The 19,532-nt window shown below is 47.7% G+C and overlaps 1 protein-coding gene across 1 annotated transcript in view; it reads left to right on the plus strand.

Moving 5' to 3' along the window:
* The first annotated feature begins 563 nt into the window (after positions 1-563).
* The window catches only part of SKAP1 (src kinase associated phosphoprotein 1), a 62,533-nt gene continuing 43,564 nt past the window's right edge, over positions 564-19,532 (plus strand). The window contains exons 1-4 of the mRNA XM_036398676.2: positions 564-633; positions 1,706-1,811; positions 4,557-4,582; positions 9,936-10,043. Coding sequence (XP_036254569.1) covers positions 564-633; positions 1,706-1,811; positions 4,557-4,582; positions 9,936-10,043 — 310 coding nt within the window. The remainder of the gene's footprint in view (positions 634-1,705; positions 1,812-4,556; positions 4,583-9,935; positions 10,044-19,532) is intronic.

A 19,532-nucleotide genomic window follows, 5' to 3' on the forward strand; every position in this document is an offset into this window, starting at 1 on the left:
CCTCTGGTTTGTGCTCAGAAACAACAACAAAACCAATCAAACAAACAAATTTGGCTTTTTTTCCTTTATTTCTCAGAAAAGAGGGGCCCAAAACACCTGGGAGCGGCTCTGGATTCCCAGGAGTATTTCCATGTGGAAATTTCCAGATTTCCGGGAGTTTTTCCGTCCTTTCCCCATCCCAGGTGATCATTTTCCAAACCCGACCTCTTTCCCATGCGGGAAATGGGAAAATTTCATCCCGGAACATCCCCGTTTTTCCCCCATGGGAATTTTTTTGGGGAAAAACACGAAAAAAATCCCAATTTTGGGGGCAGGAACAGCCCGGGGAGGAAATTCCAGGTGGAGCTCCTTGGCCTGAGCTCAGCTTTTCCCGCCCGGATTTTTGGGGTCGCCCAGGAGAGGTGGGAACCATCCCAGGGATCCGCTGGGGTTCGAAAGGAGGAGGAGCCCAAACCCCAAAGGTTCCTCCTCCTCCTCCTCCCCCTCGTTTTTGGGGTGTCCCCGCCCTCGTGGCTTCCTCCTCTCCGCCCCGCAGCGATCGCGGCCCCGCGGGAAGGGATCCCATGGATCCCGTGGATCCCATGGATGCCGTGGACGCCCCGATCCCGCAGGAGATCCAGAGGCTCCTGGAAGGTACCGGATCCCTCCTCGCCCCCCTCCTGCCCCACGAGGGGATCCTGCTCTGGGGTGGAGCTGGGACAGGGTTGGGGTGGCTTTTCTGGGGTGCTTTGGGGTCCTTGGGTCCTGCGGCGCCTCCCTGGCCCTGATCCCGAGGAGAATTCGGGGGGCGGTGGGAGCTCCCCATCCCCGACCCTAAAAACGCGGGTGCTGAGGAAGCAGCTGGGAGCCTTTTGGTGGTTTTGGGGTTTCAGCTCTCATTTCCTGCTGCAGCAGCGCTGAGCTCATCCCTCTGCCACCAAAACACCCCAGAACTCCATCCTTTCTCTCAAAACACCCCGAAACTTCATCCTTCCCCAAAACACCCCAGAACTCCATCCTTTCTCTCAAAACACCCCGAAACTTCATCCTTCCCCAAAACACCCCAAAACTTCATCCTTCTGCCTCAAAACACCCCGAAACTTCATCCCTCCCCAAAACACCCCAAAACTTCATCCCTCCCCTAAAAACACCCCAAAACTTCATCTTTCTGCCTCAAAAACACCCCAAAACTTCATCCCTCCCCAAAACACCCCGAAACTTCATCCTTCTGCCTCAAAAACACCCCAAAACTTCATCCCTCCCCAAATCACCCCAGAACTTCATCCTTTCTCTCAAAACACCCCAAAACTTCATCCCTCCCCTAAAAACACCCCAAAACTTCATCTTTCTGCCTCAAAACATCCCAAAACTTCATCCCTCCCCAAAACACCCCGAAACTTCATCCCTCCCCCCAAGGCTGTGTCTCCTGCTTTTCCCTTTCCCATTCCCAGATTTCCTGACTTTCCTGGCCATTCCCAGATTTCCTGAACCCTTTCCCATTTCCAGATTTCCTGATTTTCCCATTCCCATTCCCAGATTTGCTGAACCCTTTCCCATTCCCATATTTCCTGATGTTCCCATTCCCATTCCCAGATTTCCTGACCCCTTTGCCATTCCCATTCCCATATTTCCTGATGTTCCCTTTCCCATTCCCACATTTCCTGCTTTTCCCATTCCCGTATTTCCTGCTGTTCCCTTTCCCATTCCCGGTTTTCCCGTTTTCCAGAGGCTGAGGATTACCTGGGCCAGGCTTTGCGGGAGGAGCCGCTCAGCGCCCGGGCGCGGGATCAGGGCGCCGCCATCCTGCGCTGCCTCCAGCGCCTCCGAGCCAGGTGGGTTCCCCCGGATTCCCCGGAATTCCGGAACATTCCGGGCCTTCCTCCCGCTGCAGGAGCTCCCCCCGCGCTTTGGGACGCTGTGGATGTCCCAGGCTCGGGATAATGGGAGAATTCTGGGGAGCTGTCGTTGTTTTGGTTGGATTCTCTCTGGTTTAGGATGAGGGATTTTCCCCCTCTTTTTGTAAAGAAGGAGTTCTGGGATATTCCTGATTTATTCCCCAATTCGAGGAATTTCCCCCCCATTTTTATAAGGATGGAGTTCTGGGATATTCCTGATTTATTCCCCAATTTGAGGAATTTCCCCCCATTTTTATAAGGAAGGAGTTCTGGGATATTCCTGATTTATTCCCCAATTCGAGGAATTTCCCCACCATTTTTATAAGGATGGAGTTCTGGGATATTCCTGATTTATTCCCCAATTCGAGGAATTTCCCCCCCATTTTTATAAGGAAGGAGTTCTAGGATATTCCTGATTTATTCCCTAATTTCAGGATTTTCCCCCACTTTTTTTGAGGAAGGAATTCTAGGATATTCCTGATTTATTCCCTAATTTCAGATGGAGACTTTCTCCCCCCTGTTTAGGGAAGGAATTCTCGGATATTCCTGACTTATTCCGGATGGGGATTTTCTCCCCTCTTTTTCTTTTAAAGAAGTCATTTCCCACATTAATCCAAATTAAATTAATCCCATTTTCACTTCCTTTTATCCCTGAGCTCACTCCCACCACTAATTCTGTTTGGAGCCTCCTGGGTTGTTCCTTTCCGGAATTTTCCAGCCTTTCCCAGCCCGGCTGATGGAATTATCCCAATTTTCCCATCCATTTCCTCCTGGATCCATCATTAACCTGAAACCTGAGAGCCTCAGCTGAGCCGAAAAATGAATTTAAATCCATTCCTCCCCTAATGGGGAATTCCCAATCCCATTTTCCTGGCTCCCATTTTTTTTTTTCCTCCCCTCTTGGAAATCTTGTCCACCACCATCGATTTTTAAAAAAATATTTCATTTTCCCAGACATGCAAATCCTGGCTCCAAAGGTTCCATTCCACCCCATCCCTTGGGAATATTTAATTCATTAATGAGGAAAAACTGAGAATTTGACTGGAAGCAACCTGGATTTTATGGATCCTGCTCAGAGGGTTTGGATTTTGGGATTTTCCCGCTGCTCAAATCCCATTAAACCCAAATTTTTGCATTTTTTGGGTGTTGCAGGCCCAAAAATCCAAGAATAAATTGGAGAAAATAGGATTTGGGATGAAGTTTTCTGCAGGAAGCGGGGGGGAGACACCAAATTTAGGGAAAATATCGGGAAAAGGGCAAAATTCTGGGGAGGAACTTACTGAAAATCCAAAGGCTCCCAAAGTCCGGCATTTACGGGATTTATCCAAGGTTTCTGTTGGCAGAGGCAGAAATGAGCTCGTGACTCTCCCACATTCCCAAAGAACCTCTCCTCCCCCCATCCCTAATTCCATTTTATCCCAAATTTTCCTTCCCAGAGTAAAAATGATCCAAGCATGGAATTAAAACCAAATCCTTGAGCTGAAATCAGATTTTTTTTTTTCCTGGTGTTTTAATCCTAAAAAATGAGAAAAAAAGCAGGGAAAAAATCCGAGCTTTTTTTTTTTTTGGCCTTTTCCATCTGCCTCCCCGGAGCTGCTCCGGGAGGGAACGGAACTCAATTTTCCCATTTTTTTTTTAGGCCATTTCCTGGGATTAAAAATGACAGAGGTCGGGAACAAAGCCCCGGTGCTTTCACGGAGCGGGAATTGCGAGTGACAGAAAATCGTTCAGGAAATGTTGGCGCTAAAACGTGGCCGGGAAAAGCTCCTGAGGCAAAAAATTCCCGTAAAAAAAAAAAAACCAAAACGGGATTTTTGCTGCTCTTCTTTGTCCAGGAGGCAGAAATATCCCGAATTTTGGGAATGCTGGATTTTTTGGGATTGGGGGGACGCAGGGATCTCTTAGAGCTGGTGTTTTTCTGCTTAAGTGTTGGATTATTGGGATTTTCCATGGAAATGTCGGGATTTAAGGATAAAAAAATATGGGAATAAAAAGCCGGAGCTGCTTTCCCTGCTGCCCTCGTGTGGGGCTGGATTTTGGGGATTTTGGGATAAAATGGAGCAGCCACAGGATGGAGAAAAAATTCCTTGTGGAATCCGGGAACCAGGCCCAAAGGCATCCTGAAAAATTCCCAGTTTTTCCTCCAAAAGGCTCTTCCCAACCCAATATTCTGGGAAATTTTCTCTCTGCCACCAAAGCTCATCTTGGAATGGGCATTTTGTGCTTTATTCCCAACCCTCGGTGGGATTCCCAAGTTTCCTGGTGCTGTTTCTGGATTAAAACAATTCCCAAGATTTTCGTGTAATGGGAGAGAGGAAAGAATCCTGATTTTTTTAATATTAAATCCTTTTTTATTTTTGGGATCACCCTCCACTTGCTGGGAATGAGCTCAGTGAAAATCCTGGAATATTTTGGGCTTGGAAGTGGCTTTTAAAGGATTTGAGGGAAAAAAAGGTGGCAGGAATTTCTGTGTTTGGAGAAGGATCTGTTCCAAGGGCTGGAAATCCATGGAATTGGGGTTGGGAAGGGCCTTAAACCCCATCCCAATTCCTCCTGGAATTCCCAGTGTTTCCCATTGCCCTGGGCTCCCGGGTTCTCCCATCCATCCCCAATTCCTCAGGCTGGAATAATCCTTGAGGAACATTTGGGATTTTACGGCTCTTTTTCCCTTTGGTTTTTCAGGTACCACCCGGAATTCCCACCCCGAGGTGAGTCCGGCTGGGAAGGGTTGGACCGGGGGACGCTCCGTGTGCCAAATTCCCAGGAAAATGGGTTTTTATGGATGTGGGGGGGGGGGGGGGGCAGTTCTTGGGGTGGGAAAATTCTGCAGCAGGGATCCCATCCCAGAGAGCAAATCCCACAATTTCTGTGGCATCAATTCCCAGGCTGGGAAGTTTTCCAGAAACTCCAGGAATTTGGGAATGGTTGGGATCCATGGGGATCTCCCGGAGTTCCACTGAGGTGGGAGCTACTGGAATAAAATCCCTTCCTGGCATTCCGACCTACCCAATCCTTTATTCCAGGAACAAATTCCCTTCCTGGCATTCCAACCTATCCAATCCTTCCTTTCCTCTGGGAATTCAACCTATTCCCACCATTCCGACTCCTCCAATCCTTTATTCCAGGAACAAATCCCTTCCTGGCGTTCCAGTCTATCCAATCCTTTATCCAGGAATTAAACCCATTCCCGGCATTCGGGCTCCTCTGATCCCTCCTTTCCCCAGAACAAATTCCAGCGCTTCCCTCCCGGCTCAGGGCTCGCTTCCAGCCCCTCCTGGCAAGGCCAGGAGCGCGGCAGCTTCGCAATTCCCGCCGGGAGCGGCGTTGTCCCATTCCAATCAGAGCCTCGGAGCTTTAATTGCTTCCCGAGCATTGTTTTCCCCGTGAATCCAGCAGCTGGCACCCTTTGGAAAAGTCCAACGGACAGCTGGGCGGAAAATTAACAAAAAAATGGGAGGGAGGGAAGATCCGAGCGCATCAAAGGCTCCAAATGAGGTTTTTAAACCAGGAAAGTTCATGGAATTTCAAGGCTGGGGGAGGAGGGAGCCTTTTGTTCCTTGGAATATTCTTTGGATGGAGTCAGAAGCTGAAGGAAAAGTGGGAAATCAGGAAGTGGGAGAGGGCAGGGGTTTGGAAAGGAGTGCCCAGCTCACTTTGAATTCCTGCTGTGTCCGTGGGGAATTTTAGTGGGAATGAGTCCTTGGAGTGCCCAGGGAGCGCCCAGCCAGGTACCCCACGGGAAACTGGGAAAATGGGAAATTCCAGGGCCACATTTTCCACCTCCGAGGGTCCTCAAGGAGAGGTTACGGAGTCACTCCCAAGCGTCAAAAAATCAGGGAATCAGGGAATGGTTTGGCTTGGAAGGAGCTTCTGGAAAGCAACGACTTTCCCCTTTATTTAATTAAAAAACCCCCACAAACCAAGCAGATGAATAAACCCAGATTTATTTGCACGGAGCTGATGATGACGCTTTCATTTTCCATCCAAAATTCATCCCATATGATTTTCCCTGAACTGCTGAACAGCAGAATTCCTTAAAATATTCAGAAGTAGTCAAAACATGCAGGAGAGAGAGGATGGCTCTTCCATTTTTATGAAATTCAGGAACATTGAGGCTCAAAAATGTGCCTTGGCAGGGCCTGGACCCAGAACTCCTGCTTGTCCCAGCTCCGTGCCTTAACCCCAGAAAATTCCAACCCCCCAGAGTCAGGAATCATCAATAGAAATTGGATTAACTATGATTTAAAAATTGGGAGCTTTGTTAATGAAAAGGATTAATTAACAAAGAGAAAATCGCAGTAGGCCCTTAGGCCTCAGTAGGCCTCGGTAGGCCTCAGTAGGCCTCACCTTGTAGTAGGCCTGGTTTAGGTGATATTTTTATCCATTTTTGGTCTCATTTTTTGGCGTAACTTTTTCGGAATCATTTTGTGGGATCATTTAAACTCCCTTTTATCCATTTTCTGATCCCTTTTTCCCTCTGCCTTGGAACAAAACTCCATCCTGCTGGAGTCGTGGCGGAGCTGCTGCCACGTCCACCCTGTCCTCTCCCTTCAGGTAAATTTTAAAAAAATCCCCCCCCAAAAAATCCCAAAAAAAACCCCAAACCCAGATCTTTGAAAACCTTTTTCCCTCTAAAACCCCAAATCCACGGAGCTGCAGCTGCCTGGGAGCCGGAACCTCACGTTTCCCCAACCCTCTCCCCACTGCCGCCTTTTTGCTCCGTGTAGTTATGACAAGGCCAAGTAGCAAATCATTAAAACAACAAAAAAAACCCCAAAAAATTCCCTTTTTTGCTGCAAAGATTCCCTTTGAAGCCGAGCCGGAGTGTCCAGGAATTAATGGAGTGCTGGGTGATTTTAGGAAGTTTTATTTATAAAAAGCCGTTTTTGGCTCATGCCGGGAGGCTCCAGCTTCGCTGAGCGGGGCCGAGGCTCCCAAACCCGGCTTAGATTTATGAAGTGTTTGGGGAAAAGCAGGAAAAAACCTTTGGGACTGACGAGATTTGGAAGGCGTTGTTCAAATCTCCGGCCCTGGAATTCCCCCGTTTATAAACACCGAAACTCCGGCCCGGGAGATGTCAAAACACAGGGGAGACAGAGAGAAAACAAAATTATTTTTAGAATTATATATATGAGATATATTCTATATTCTATATTCTATATTCTATATTCTATATTCTATATCATATAGATATATATTTAAATTATATGTAAATATATATTTTATATATAATAAAAATATATAATATATATCTTATGAATATAATATATATAATGTATATATAATATAGTGTACTATTATATAGATATCTATATATATTCTATATATATTCTATATATATGAAGTCTTATTTATTTAGCGTAGAATTATTTATTAATTATTGCCCCTCTGTAGAATTATTAATTAATTATTAGCCTGGAATTCAGCTGAATTACTAATTAATTATTTCCCAGCTTCCCTTGGAGTTTTATAGAGTTATTTATTAATTACTGCTCGGTTTTATTTGCAATTCTGCCTAATTATTAATTAGTTATTGCTTCACTTGGAATAGAATAATAATAGAATTATTAATTAATTATTACCCGTTCTGTAGAATTATTTTGGTAGGAGGCCTTATGAAGGCCCCAAGTTTGGGAGGAGCAGGATTTAATCAAGCAATTAATTAATTAATTAATTAACCTCATCTGAGATTGTTCCCAGTGGGAACAGCCCCTCCCGCTTCCCAAAAAAAAGGGAAAAAGGATTAATAATTTCCCCAGTTATTCCCCGTTTTTTGTATCCAGGAATAATTTAACCCCTGAGCTGCTGAATTTCCCTTGGGATTATTCTCCCCATCCCAAAACTTCAGCTTTTCCTGTTTATCCCACCCTAAACTCCGACCCGCTGCAGGATTGCCAAGATTGGAATATTTGAAATTCTTCCACCCCCGTTTCTCCACGAGCCCCAAAACCCGCCGGTTTTAACTCCCCATCCTCCCCTGGGATTATTCCTTGCTGGTTTTGGACATTCCCAAGGAATTCCATGGTTTTCCCTGTGCCTGGGGGAGGGGACGGCGGCGAAATTCCAGCGGCGCATTCCCGGCTGCCGCTGCCTTGCAGCCCGACCTGCTGGGCGCCGGCCATCACTGCAAGCTCCAGCAGCTCCATCCCAAAAAAACCCTCCCGGAAAAGCCTCCATCCCAAAGAATTTTCCCCTTTTCTTGGCGTTTTTAGATGCCGGGAATTTGCTTTGTTACGTATAATTAACAACAAAATAAAACCCTAAAAATATTGGGATGAGGGGAGAAAACGAGGCTTGGAGCGGATTCCGTGTCTGGCAGCTCAGGGTGGAAATCTGGGAATTTCGGGAAATTTGGGAAATCGGCTCCTCACACATATTGGGAGGAATTCCTGGGATTTCTGGGTGGGATCACATCCCAAAAATAAATGGTGGTGGAACGATTCGGGTTTAGATGGGATTTTTTGGGGATGATTGTGGTGGGGTAAGCTGGGGATGGAAGGATGGATGGAATGGAAAAATAGGGTTTGAAGGCAAAAAAAATTACAATTTTAAGGTAAAAAATTTGGATTTTAAGGTAAAAAAATCAGGGATTTCACTTCCGCTCCTCATAAAATCCCACCCGGAGCTCTCCTGGCATTGATTTTTCCCGGGATTTAAGAGATGTTTAATGAAGCTCTGGGCACCTGATCAAGCCAAGGAAATTTAATTGCAATTCCCATAAAAGCTGCGGGAAATGAAGGGTTTTTCCTGTCATCCATGGAAATTGTTTGTTTTTTCCTGGGATTCATTAATTCCCTTTTTTTATCCCTCCGTGGGAAGCAGCAAATCAGGATTTTTTTTATGGAAAAAGTGGGAGAAATCCTCGGGATGCCAATCCAAATGGAAAAACAATGGGATTGGGTTTTTTACAGAGCAAGGGCTGTGGGGCTTTGGGTCGCTCCTGAAGGAATATTCCAGAATATTCCGGAATATTCCCGGCGTGAAGGAAAACAAAGCAGCTCCGCTCCCATGGATTTGAGCAGAGCTTGGAACCAGCCCTAAAAATGGGAATTATCGATGTTGGATTGTTTGATGATCCCACCTTTTTTTTTTTTTTTTAATTATTCCCATTTTTTCCCTAAAAATGGGAATTATTGATGCCGGATCATTTTATAGCCCGGCCTGATTCGGAAAGCGCCGGAGGAGCAGCTGGAAATTCCTTTTTGGGGCTGTTTGGAGGGCGCTGAGTGAGGAGCAGCTGCCCCCGCTCCCTTATCGGCCCCGCTCTGCCCTGAACAAATATTGAATTAAAAACCTTTAAATGTTGAATTAAAAACCTTTTAATGCCCAATTAAAAATCTTTTGTCGCCGCCGGGTTTTTGTTAAAAGGGATCTCAGCACCTGGCGCTGAGCGGCCTCTCCAGAAAATCCAAGGGCAGCAGGAAAGTTCCCCGGAAAATTCAACATGAGGTTAATTTCAGGAGTGGAAAGATCCTTTCCACACCCTGGATTGGGTGATTTGTTTGAGGAAATCCAGGTTTTTATCCTTTTCCCTGTGAATTTATATAGAAAATCTGTGGTTTTATCCATTTTCCTGTAAATTTATATAGAAAATCCACGGTTTTATCCATTTTCCTGTAAATTTATATAGGAAATCCACAGTTTTATCCATTTTCCTGTAAATTTATGTAGGAAATCCACGGTTTTATCCATTTTCCTATAGATTTATGTAGGAAATCCGTGTTTTAATCCTTTTCCCCCCTCTCCTGAAGGATTTCCAAGCTCTTCTACCCTAAAATCCCAGGAAATTGCCCATTTTAGTGTAAATCTTTTCTTTTTTTCACCTGGATTTATGGCAAGGTGGTCACGGCCTGAGGACAGGGACAAGGATTTGGATTGGCCTCTGGAATTTTGGCATTCCCGGGTTTTTCCAGTAAGAATTCCCTAAAACCCCAGAAATCCCACAAAAATCAGTTTGGATTTTGGAGGGAACGGGAAGCAAAGGGGATATTTGGGGTTAGGAATTCCTAAATTCCTCCAAATTTTCCCCAAATTCAGCCTCTCCTGGTCGCTCCCATCCAGGAGGGGACGAGCACGACGGACACGGCGGCTCCCAGGAAAATCCCGGCTGGAATTTCGGCCCTTCCCGGCTTCCTCCGGCCCCGTTCCCGACAGAATTCCCTGATGAGGGTGAGTCGCTGATTTTTTGGGGGAATTCCGTTCCGGAAAATTTCTTGGAATGCCGGAATGTCGCCGAAGCTTCTCGGAATTCTTGGGGTTTTATCTTCCGGAATCCTTTGGGTTTTCCATCCGTCCATCCCATGATTCCGGAGGGGATTTTGGGTTTTTTTTAGCGCTTCGTCCATTCCCACTAAACGTGAAAATCCCGGATAATATTCCTGGAATTCCAGGTATCCCTTGCTCACCTTGCTGCTGGTTCCTTTGGGATTCATTGTGAGGCCTTTCCCACCTTCCCGAATTCCCAACTTTCTTAAATCCCGCTTTTCACCGGAGCAAATTGGATTTGGGATGGCGTCTCCCCAAAAAGCCCCTGGAATTTCACGGGAACAGGTTGGATTCGGGATGGCTTCTCCCCAAAAAAACCCCGGAATTTCACGGGAACAGGTTGGATTCAGGATGGCGTCTCCCAAAAAAACCCCTGGGAATTTTGGAGGAGGAGGAATTTGGACTGGGGAAAATCCCCTGGGACAGGATTGTCCTGGCTTGGATTCCTCCTGGGAACCGATCCCTTGGGATATTGATCAATCCATTGGGATGTTGATCGATCCCTTGGGTTATTGATTGATCCATTTGGATATTCCTGTTTCCTTTGGACATTGATTTATCCTGTTGGGTACGGTTTTATCCCTTTGGGTATTGATCAGTCCCTTTGGGATACTGATTGATCCCTTTGGGTATTGATCAGTCCCTTTGGGTATCGATTGATTGCTTTGGATATTGATTTATCCCATTGGATATTTATTTATCCCTTGGGACATTCCCTTATTCCCGTTGCTCAGTGAGTATTTGGCCGTGTCCATCTTTACTGGGAGACTTTTGGGATTGTCAGCAAATATTGGGGGCGTCTCGGGGGGTTTTCGGGGCCGTCCACGGACATTTGGGGGCGTCCAGAGGTGTCGCTGGATCTCAGGGGATATTTGGGGGTGCCAATGGATTTTCGGGGCTGTCAGGGAATATTTGGGGTGTCCGTGTGTCTGGGGGGTCTCTCTGTGTCTGTCAGGGGCTCTTTGGGGTTATTTGCATTATTTGGGGTTATTTGCACGATTTGGGGTGACTCAGCGATATCTGCCCGTGCCTGTAGGGGTCTGTTCAGGTGGATTTGGGGTTTTTGGGATCCGTTGGGGTCTATTTAGTGGATTTGGGGTCTATTTCGGGTTATTATGATGTATTTAGTCTCTGTTTGGGGTTATTTGGTGGTTTTAGGGTCTGTTGGGGGTTATTTGGTGTATTCGGGGTTTATTTGGGGCTTATTCGGGATTATTCGGTGTATTTGGGGTTTATTCGGGGTTATCTGGTGTATTTGGGGTTTATTCGGGATTATTCGGTGTATTTGGGGCTTATTCGGGATTATTCGGTGTATTCGGGTTTATTTGGGGGTCCCGCGGTCCCTCCGGGCGCGGCGGCGGCTCCGGAATTCTGCAGCGCCCCCATGTGGGGCCGGCCGGGAACGCGCGGGGTCGGGAGCGCGCCCGGGACGGGAACGCGCATTGGGATCGGGCATTGGGGACGGGTTTTGGGGACGCGCCCGGCCAGGACCATGCACAGGCGCCACCTCGTCCTCTCATTTTATCCCCAAACCCCACCAAAGAACCCAAACCCGGCCCCCAAATCCTCCCCCAAACCCCAAAATCCTCCCCCAAACCCATCCCAAACAAATCCCACCCCACAAACACATCCCAGACAAACCAATCCCACCCCACAGACCCGTCCCGTCCATCGGGACTGATTTGGGGTCAGGATTGGTGATTTGGGGTCAGGAATGGTGATTTGGGGTCAGGATTGGTGATTTGGGGCCAGGATTGGTGATTTGGGGTCAGGAATGGTGATTTGGGGCCGGGATTGGTGATTTGGGGTCAGGATTGATGATTTGGGGCCGGCATTGGTGATTTGGGGTCAGGATTGGTGATTTGGGGCCGGGATTGGTGATTTGGGCTCAGGATTGGTGATTTGGGGCCGGGATTGGTGATTTGGGGTCAGGATTGATGATTTGGGCTCAGGATTGGTGATTTGGGGCCAGGATTGGTGATTTGGGGCCGGCATTGGTGATTTGGGGTCAGGATTGGTGATTTGGGGCCAGGATTGATGATTTGGGGCCGGGATTGATGATTTGGGCTCAGGATTGATGATTTGGGGCCAGGATTGATGATTTGGGGCCGGGATTGATGATTTGGGGCCAGGATTGATGATTTGGGGCCGGGATTGATGATTTGGGGCCGGGATTGATGATTTGGGGCCAGGATTGGTGATTTGGGGCCGGGATTGATGATTTGGGGCCGGCATTGGTGATTTGGGGCCAGGATTGATGATTTGGGGCCGGGATTGATGATTTGGGGCCAGGATTGATGATTTGGGGCCAGGATTGATGATTTGGGGCCGGGACTGATGTCGGGATTGATGATTTGGGCTCAGGTTTTTCCCCTCACTGTGGCACCTTCCCAGCCAGGAGCCCACTGGGTTTGGGCAGATTTTTTTGGGGTTTTCCCACTCCTTTTCCTGGCCTGGATAATCCCAAAGAACCTTTGGCAGCCCCAGGAGGTGCAGGAGGGAAGGGCCGGGCTGGATTTAGGGAATTTTATCCTTTGGATCCCATTTGTCCCTTGGATGCCGCTGAGGAGCCCAGGTGGTTTCACTCAGAAACCCCGGAACGGTTTGGGATGGAAAAAAACTCTAAAAATGCCCCAAATCCAACCCCGTGCCATGGACAGGGATATCTCCCACCGGAGGCAACCACCCCAAATCCCCCAAACGCCTCCTGAGTAATTAATTCATCACTAATTCGCTCGTTCATTCATCACTCGCAGCGAGCTGCTCCGCAGAGCATCAAAGCCGCAAAAAAAAACCCAAAAAAACAAAAAAATCCCCTGGAATTTGGGGGAGAAACGGGAAGTTTATTTCAGCCGGGAACTGATGGCTTCTGGGGCTTTTCCAGCGCCGGTTTTCGGGCCGGGAAGGCACCGGAAGCCAGGGGGGAGCAGATTTAGGGCAGGGGAGGTCCCGGCGCTCTCTGAACTCCCTCCAAAAGCGGGGAAGGGCTGCGGGATCCCCTGATAAACACCTCATGCATGGGGTGCCCCAAAAACCCTCCAAAGCCTTCCAAACCCCCCCAAAATACCCCTGGAAACGGTTCAGAACTCTCCAAAACCCTTTTAAAACTTTCAAAACAGTTCTAAACTCTCTAAAACCCTTTAAACCCTTCCAAACCCCCCCAAAATACCCTTGGAAATGGTTCAGAACTCTCTAAAACCCTTAAAAAACCTCCGAAACCCTTTTAAAACCCTCAAAATAGTTCTAAACTCTCTAAAACCCTTTGAAAACCTTCAAAACCCTTTTAAAACCTCCAAAACAGTTCTAAACTCTCTAAAACCCTTTAAACCCTTCCAAAGCCCCCCAAAAATATCCTTGGAAATGGTTCAGAGCTCTCCAAAACCCTTAAAAAACCTTCAAAACCCTTTAAAATAATTTAAAATTGTTCAGAACTCTCTAAAACCTTTTAAACCCTTCCAAAGCTCCCAAAAATATGCTTGGAAATTGTTCAGAGCTCTCTAAAACCCTTTAAAAACATTCAAAATCCTTTAAAAACCCTCAAAGCCCTTTTAAAACCTTCAAAATAGTTCAAAACTCTCTAAAACCCTTTAAACCCTTCCAAAGCCCCCAAAAATATCCTTGGAAATGGTTCAGAACTCTCTAAAACCTTTTAAAGCAGCTCAAAACTCTCTAAAACCCTTCAAAACCTTCTAAAACCCTTAAAAATTCTTCAAAATAGTTAAAAACTCTCTAAAACCCCTTTAAAATACTTTAAAATAGTTCAAAACTCTCTAAAACCCTTTAAAATACTTTAAAATAGTTCAAAACTCTCTAAAACCCTTTAAAATACTTTAAAATAGTTCAAAACTCTCTAAAACCCTTTAAACCCTTCCAAACCCTCAAAAATATTCCTGCAAATGGTTCAAAACTCTCTAAAATCCTTCAAAACCTTCTAAAACCCTTTAAACGTCTTCAAAACCCTTTAAAATAGTTCCAAACTCTCTAAAATCCTTCAGAGACCTTCAAAACCCTTTAAAATCCTTCAAAGCCCTTTAAAATCTTTAAAAAATCCTTCAAAACCCTTTAAAATATTTGAAAACAAATCCCATTTCCCCCCTTCCCCAATAAAACAAATCCCTTTTTTTTTTCCTCCGTCCCGTATAAATAAATCCCATTTTTATTTTCCGTCCCCTATAAACCCAATCCCGTTTTTCCCATTTTTCCCCTTTTCCCCTTTTTCCCTTCCCCTCCTCTGTCCCCTGCCCTTCTCCCCCCGATATTTGCATTCCCACCTCATTTAGTCTCGGGATTAATGAGCTGTTTACCCGGCTCAGATAAAACCGGGCCTAAACCCCGGCCTAACCCCAAAGCCCCATTTATCACCCCGGCCTTTGTCTGGGGCCGCTTTGGGGGAATTCCTCGGCAATTTTTTGTCCCTCCCCAGGAAATCCCAGGATTTTCCCGAGCCCGGGGTGGATTTGTTCATTTTTAATTCTATTTTTTTTTATTTTTTTAAAGCTCGGTTTTGTTCTTTTTTTTGAGGTTTTTTTTTTTTTGCCTCAAGGTTTCGCCCCTCCCTGAGTTTCTGCTCCAGGGAAATCGGGGGTTCGGTCAAATTTGGGAATTTCTTGATGGCAATGCCTGAAAAATTCCGTTTGGTTTGAGGGGGAAAAATTCCTCGGTCCCACCCAAACCTGGGAAAATCTTGGGAAAAAAAAAAACACCCCACAGAAAAGGGAAGATTTTTATTTGGTTTTTGGATGAGAGTTGAGATAAATGGACCAAAACCCCGATCCCAGCCCTGATCCCAATCCCTGACCCCGACCCTGGGAACAGCAGCCAAGGCCAGGAAAAAAATCCCTGGGATGGGATCAGGGCTGGGTCAAGTTTAGGATCCGGCTTTTCCTTCCCATCCCCCTTTTCCCGCTTTTCCCCTCCCTCATCCCCTAAAAAGCAGCCACAAAAATCCCGTTTTACGGGGAATTTTGGGCACCTTTTTCAAAAGAGCACTTTTAAAATAATATCCCGTTTTTCCTGCTTTTCCCTTCCACGATCCCTTCTTCCAAGGAATCTTGGCTCCTGTTTTTTTCTTTAATGTTTATTAAATTATATCCCGGTTTTTCTGCTTTTCCCCTCCATCATCCCTTAAAAACAACCACAAAAATCCATTTTTCCAGGGAATTTTGGGCGTCTTTTTTTATAAAAATATATTTTATGTAATATCCCAGATTTCCTGCTTTTCCTTTTAATTACCCCTTCTTCTAAGGAATTTTGGATCCTCTTTTTAAAAAATATTTTTTTTATAATATCCCAGATTTTCTGCTTTTCCCCTCCACCATCCCTTAAAAAGCGGCCACAAAAATCCCCTTTTCCAGGGAATTTTGGGCACTGCTTATTTTTTAATGTTTTAAAATATTATCCCTGATTTTCTGCTTTTACTTTCCATCTTGCCTTCTTCCAGGGAAATTTGAATCCCCTTTTTTAAAAAATATCCTCAAAATAATATCCCAGATTTTCTGCTTTTCCCCTCCACTATCCTTTAAAAAAACAGTCACAAAAATCCCCTTTTCCAGGGAATTTTGGGCATATTTTTTTAAATATATATTTTATATATAATACCCCAAATTTCTTGCTTTTCCCTTCCACCTTTCCCTTAAAAACAGCCACAAAAATCCCCTTTTCCAGGGAATTTTAGGCATTAAAAAAAACCCCAAAAAATTATATATAATATCCCAAATTTCCTGGTTTTCCCTCCCGCCACCCCACCAAAAAAAAAAAAAAAAAAAAAAAGAGGAATTTTTTGGCCATAAACCCCGGATTTGCTGGTTTGCCTCATCCCAGCCCCCCCGCGCCGCAATTCCCGTTTTCCCTTCGGAATATTCCGGACTTTCTCCAAGGGCTCCAGGAGCCACCTCGTGGCCACCTCGTGGCAGCTTCTGCCGAGGTGGGAGCTCCAGGAGAGCTCGGGAAGGGCGGAAATTCCAGCCCCGGGCTGGGAACTGGGGCCCGTCCCTCTGCAGAATCCCGGGAAAACCTCGGGGACATCAGCGCTGGAAATTCTCATTATCCCCCCCTTAATTCCCACCCGGCCGGGAAAAAACACCCGGGGAAAAACACAAAAAAAAATTCCGCAGGGAGGGCGAGGAATTAAAAGCGAGGATTTTAAAGCTGGGCAGAAACACCAGAAGGGGTTTTCGGGCGGGATTAATCAAATTATTAATAAATATTAATTGAGCCCCCGCCCCCCGCTCCCTGCGGACATCTGTTTGCATCCATTGGGCGGCGGCTCCCGGCGGGGCTCAATGGGATTTATCTGGATTTTCTATGCATGGCTTGCTGGGAATGGAAATAAATCGGGAAGCGGCCGCGCCGGGGCCGTATTGGTTTTTCCTGGGATGCCTGAACTTTTCACCCCGGGGGTCGGAGCGGTCGCGCGCTGACCCCGCTGCCCCCGGCTGGTGCGGCCGCGGCTCCGAGGGGTCACCTTGCAGCCATGGCAACGGCGGCCGCGGATCGGCCTTGGAACAGGCCATGGAACGGCCATGGAACAGGCATGGATGAGCCATGGAACAGGCATGGATCATCCATGGATCGGCCATGAAACAGCCATGGATCGGCCATGGAACATCCATGGAGCAGCCATGGAACAGGCATGGATCAGGATGGATCGGCCTTGGAACAGCCATGGATGAGCCATGGAACAGCCATGGAACAGCCATGGATCGGCCATGGATCATCCTTGGATCAGCCTTGGATCAGCCATGGATCATCCTTGGATTGATCATGGAACAGCCATGGATCATCCTTGGATCAGCCATGGATCATCCTTGGATTGATCATGGAACAGCCATGGATCATCCTTGGATCAGCCATGGATCATGCTTGGATCATCCTTGGATCAGCCATGGATCGATCATGGAACAGCCATGGATCAGCCATGGATCATCCTTGGATCATCCTTGGATCAGCCTTGGATCGGCCATGGATCATCCTTGGATCGATCATGGAACAGCCATGGATCATCCTTGGATCATGCTTGGATCATCCTTGGATCAGCCATGGATCATCCATGGATCATCCTTGGATCATGCTTGGATCAGCCATGGATCAGCCATGGATCAGCCATGGATCATCCATGGATCATCCTTGGATCATCCTTGGATCAGCCATGGAACAGCCATGGACCGGCCATGGATCATCCTTGGATCAGCCATGGAACAGCCATGGACTGGCCATGGATCATCCTTGGATCAGCCTTGGATCATGCTTGGATCATCCTTGGATCACCCATGGATGCACCAAGGATGGGCCTGGCCACACTCGGAGCGGGGCCTGGGCAGGAGGAGTTGGGGTTCCTCCACCTGGGAAGGGGTTTTGGGGTGCTGGGGTGGTGGTGATAAGGGTGGGGAGGGGAAAGAGCTCCCCCCATATCCCAGCGCTGGCCTCATTCCCCGTTTTTGAACTTGGGGAATTCCCTTGGGAGTCGCTGGGGATATTTTGGGTTTATTTTGGGGTTATTTTGGGACCGGGGCCGTGCCCTGTCCCTGTCCACGGGAGCACAAAGGGATTTCCCTCGGTCCCACACCTGCTCCATTGTTTTCCCGGGTTTTGGTGTCCAAAGGGCCTGGGTGGAAATTCCAGCGGCCCGGGAGCAGCTGTGGAAGTGCTCAGCCTGCTCCAAACAATGGGAATGCAAATCCGGCCAAAGGCCAGGCCTCGGGGCGGACCCCCCACCCCATCCCAGTCCAGGGCTCAAACTGGGACCGCTGGGTGGGTGCTGGGGCCTTTGGGGATGGGAGGAAGAGGAGGAGGAGGCTGAGGATCAGGATCAGGGTGAGAATGAGGAGGAGGAGGAAGAGGAGGTGGCTGAGGATCAGGATCAGGGTGAGGATCAGGATGAGGTCAAGGATCAAGGTGAGGATGAAGATCAGGATGAGGATGAGGATGACAAGGAGGAGGTTGAGGATCGGGGTGAGGATGAAGATCAGGATGTGGAGAAGGAGGGGGAGGAAGAGGAGGGAGCTGAGGATCAGGATCGGGGTGAAGACCAGGGTGAGGATGAAGATGAGGATGAGGATGAGGATGAGGATGAGGATGAGGATGAGGATGAGGAGGAGCCGGATCTGGGCTCCATCTCCACCATCCCCGACCCTTCCAGGGGCCCTGCAGGGATCCGGATCCCTCCCCTCTCCCCGCACATTTCTCCCAACCCTTTCCCTCTTTCCCACCAGCTCCTGCCTCACCCAAACCCGAAAACCCCAAACTTCCCCCGAACCCCTCCCAGCTCCCCCAGCAGCGCCCGGAGCCCGCGGGTGGAGCGAGCGCGGCTCCTCCAGCCCGGGCGGGAAGGGGGAGAGGAGCGGGAGCCCAGCCGCGCTCCCGGGCTGTTTGCAGAGCCCTCGGAAAAAGGGAAAACAATGCGATTAATTTTCTGCAGCGCAATCATGCAGAGATTTAATAAGCAGCCAAAGGTAGGATCCATCTGTAAGGAACGCGCCGCCTGCTCCATTACTCCTCTCCTGCCATTTTTTTTTTTTTTTCTCCCTTCCCAAACCTTAATTAATTGAGGGGAAAAAAAAAAAAAAAAGAGAGAGAGAGAGAGAGGAAAAAAAAAAAAAAAAAGAAGAAGAGGGAATTGTTTATTAAAGTGGGAACAGGCTCTCGGCTCTGTCTCTGCGCAGCTCTGGTTCAAAAGTTCACCCAATTCCCCCAAGGCTCGTCCGTGTGTGTGTGTTTGGAATCGGGGCCGTGCGTGCGCCTCTCCCTCATTCCCAGATTTCCTCGCCTCCCTGCTCCCGCACGCGTTCCCAAAAAGGTGCCACGCTTTAAAAAAAAAAAAAGAAAAAAAAATTAAAATTAATTTTGGGGTTGTTTTTATTCCGTCTGGAATGTTCCGTGGGGGGGGGGGGGGGGGGGAGAGATTTTCCTTCTTTCTCTCCCCCTGCTCGTCCTTTATCCCGGTTGGATGGGGAAGGGAAAGGCGATTCTGGAGCGGGGCTGGAATGGGATAAACGGGAAGGGATGGGGGCGGATTCCACAGGTGGGTCCGGGCAGGAGGCAGCAACCACAGAGGGGCTGGGAATGTGGGACACCCGTGGGGAACGTGGGAATGTGGGATACCCCATGGCCAGGGTGGGAATTTGGGGTACCCGTGGGGAACGTGGGAATTTGGGGTACCCCTGGTCAGGATTTCTGGGGAAAGCAGAGGGTTGGGAATGTGGGATATCTGTGGGATATCAGCTCCAGAATTCCCTCCGGGACTTTTCCTGGCTCAATGTTGCCCTCTCCTTGAATCCCCGGCTCACTCCCTCCTCCCTGGGTGCTCTTGGAATTCTGCTGTCTCTGCCCAAAATAAACGGCAGGATTTTGGGCTGTGGCCATGGAGAAATCAGTGTTAAAGTGCCAAAATTCCCT

Source organism: Molothrus ater, chromosome 27, assembly GCF_012460135.2.
Source record: "Molothrus ater isolate BHLD 08-10-18 breed brown headed cowbird chromosome 27, BPBGC_Mater_1.1, whole genome shotgun sequence".
NCBI classification, from domain to species: domain Eukaryota; kingdom Metazoa; phylum Chordata; class Aves; order Passeriformes; family Icteridae; genus Molothrus; species Molothrus ater.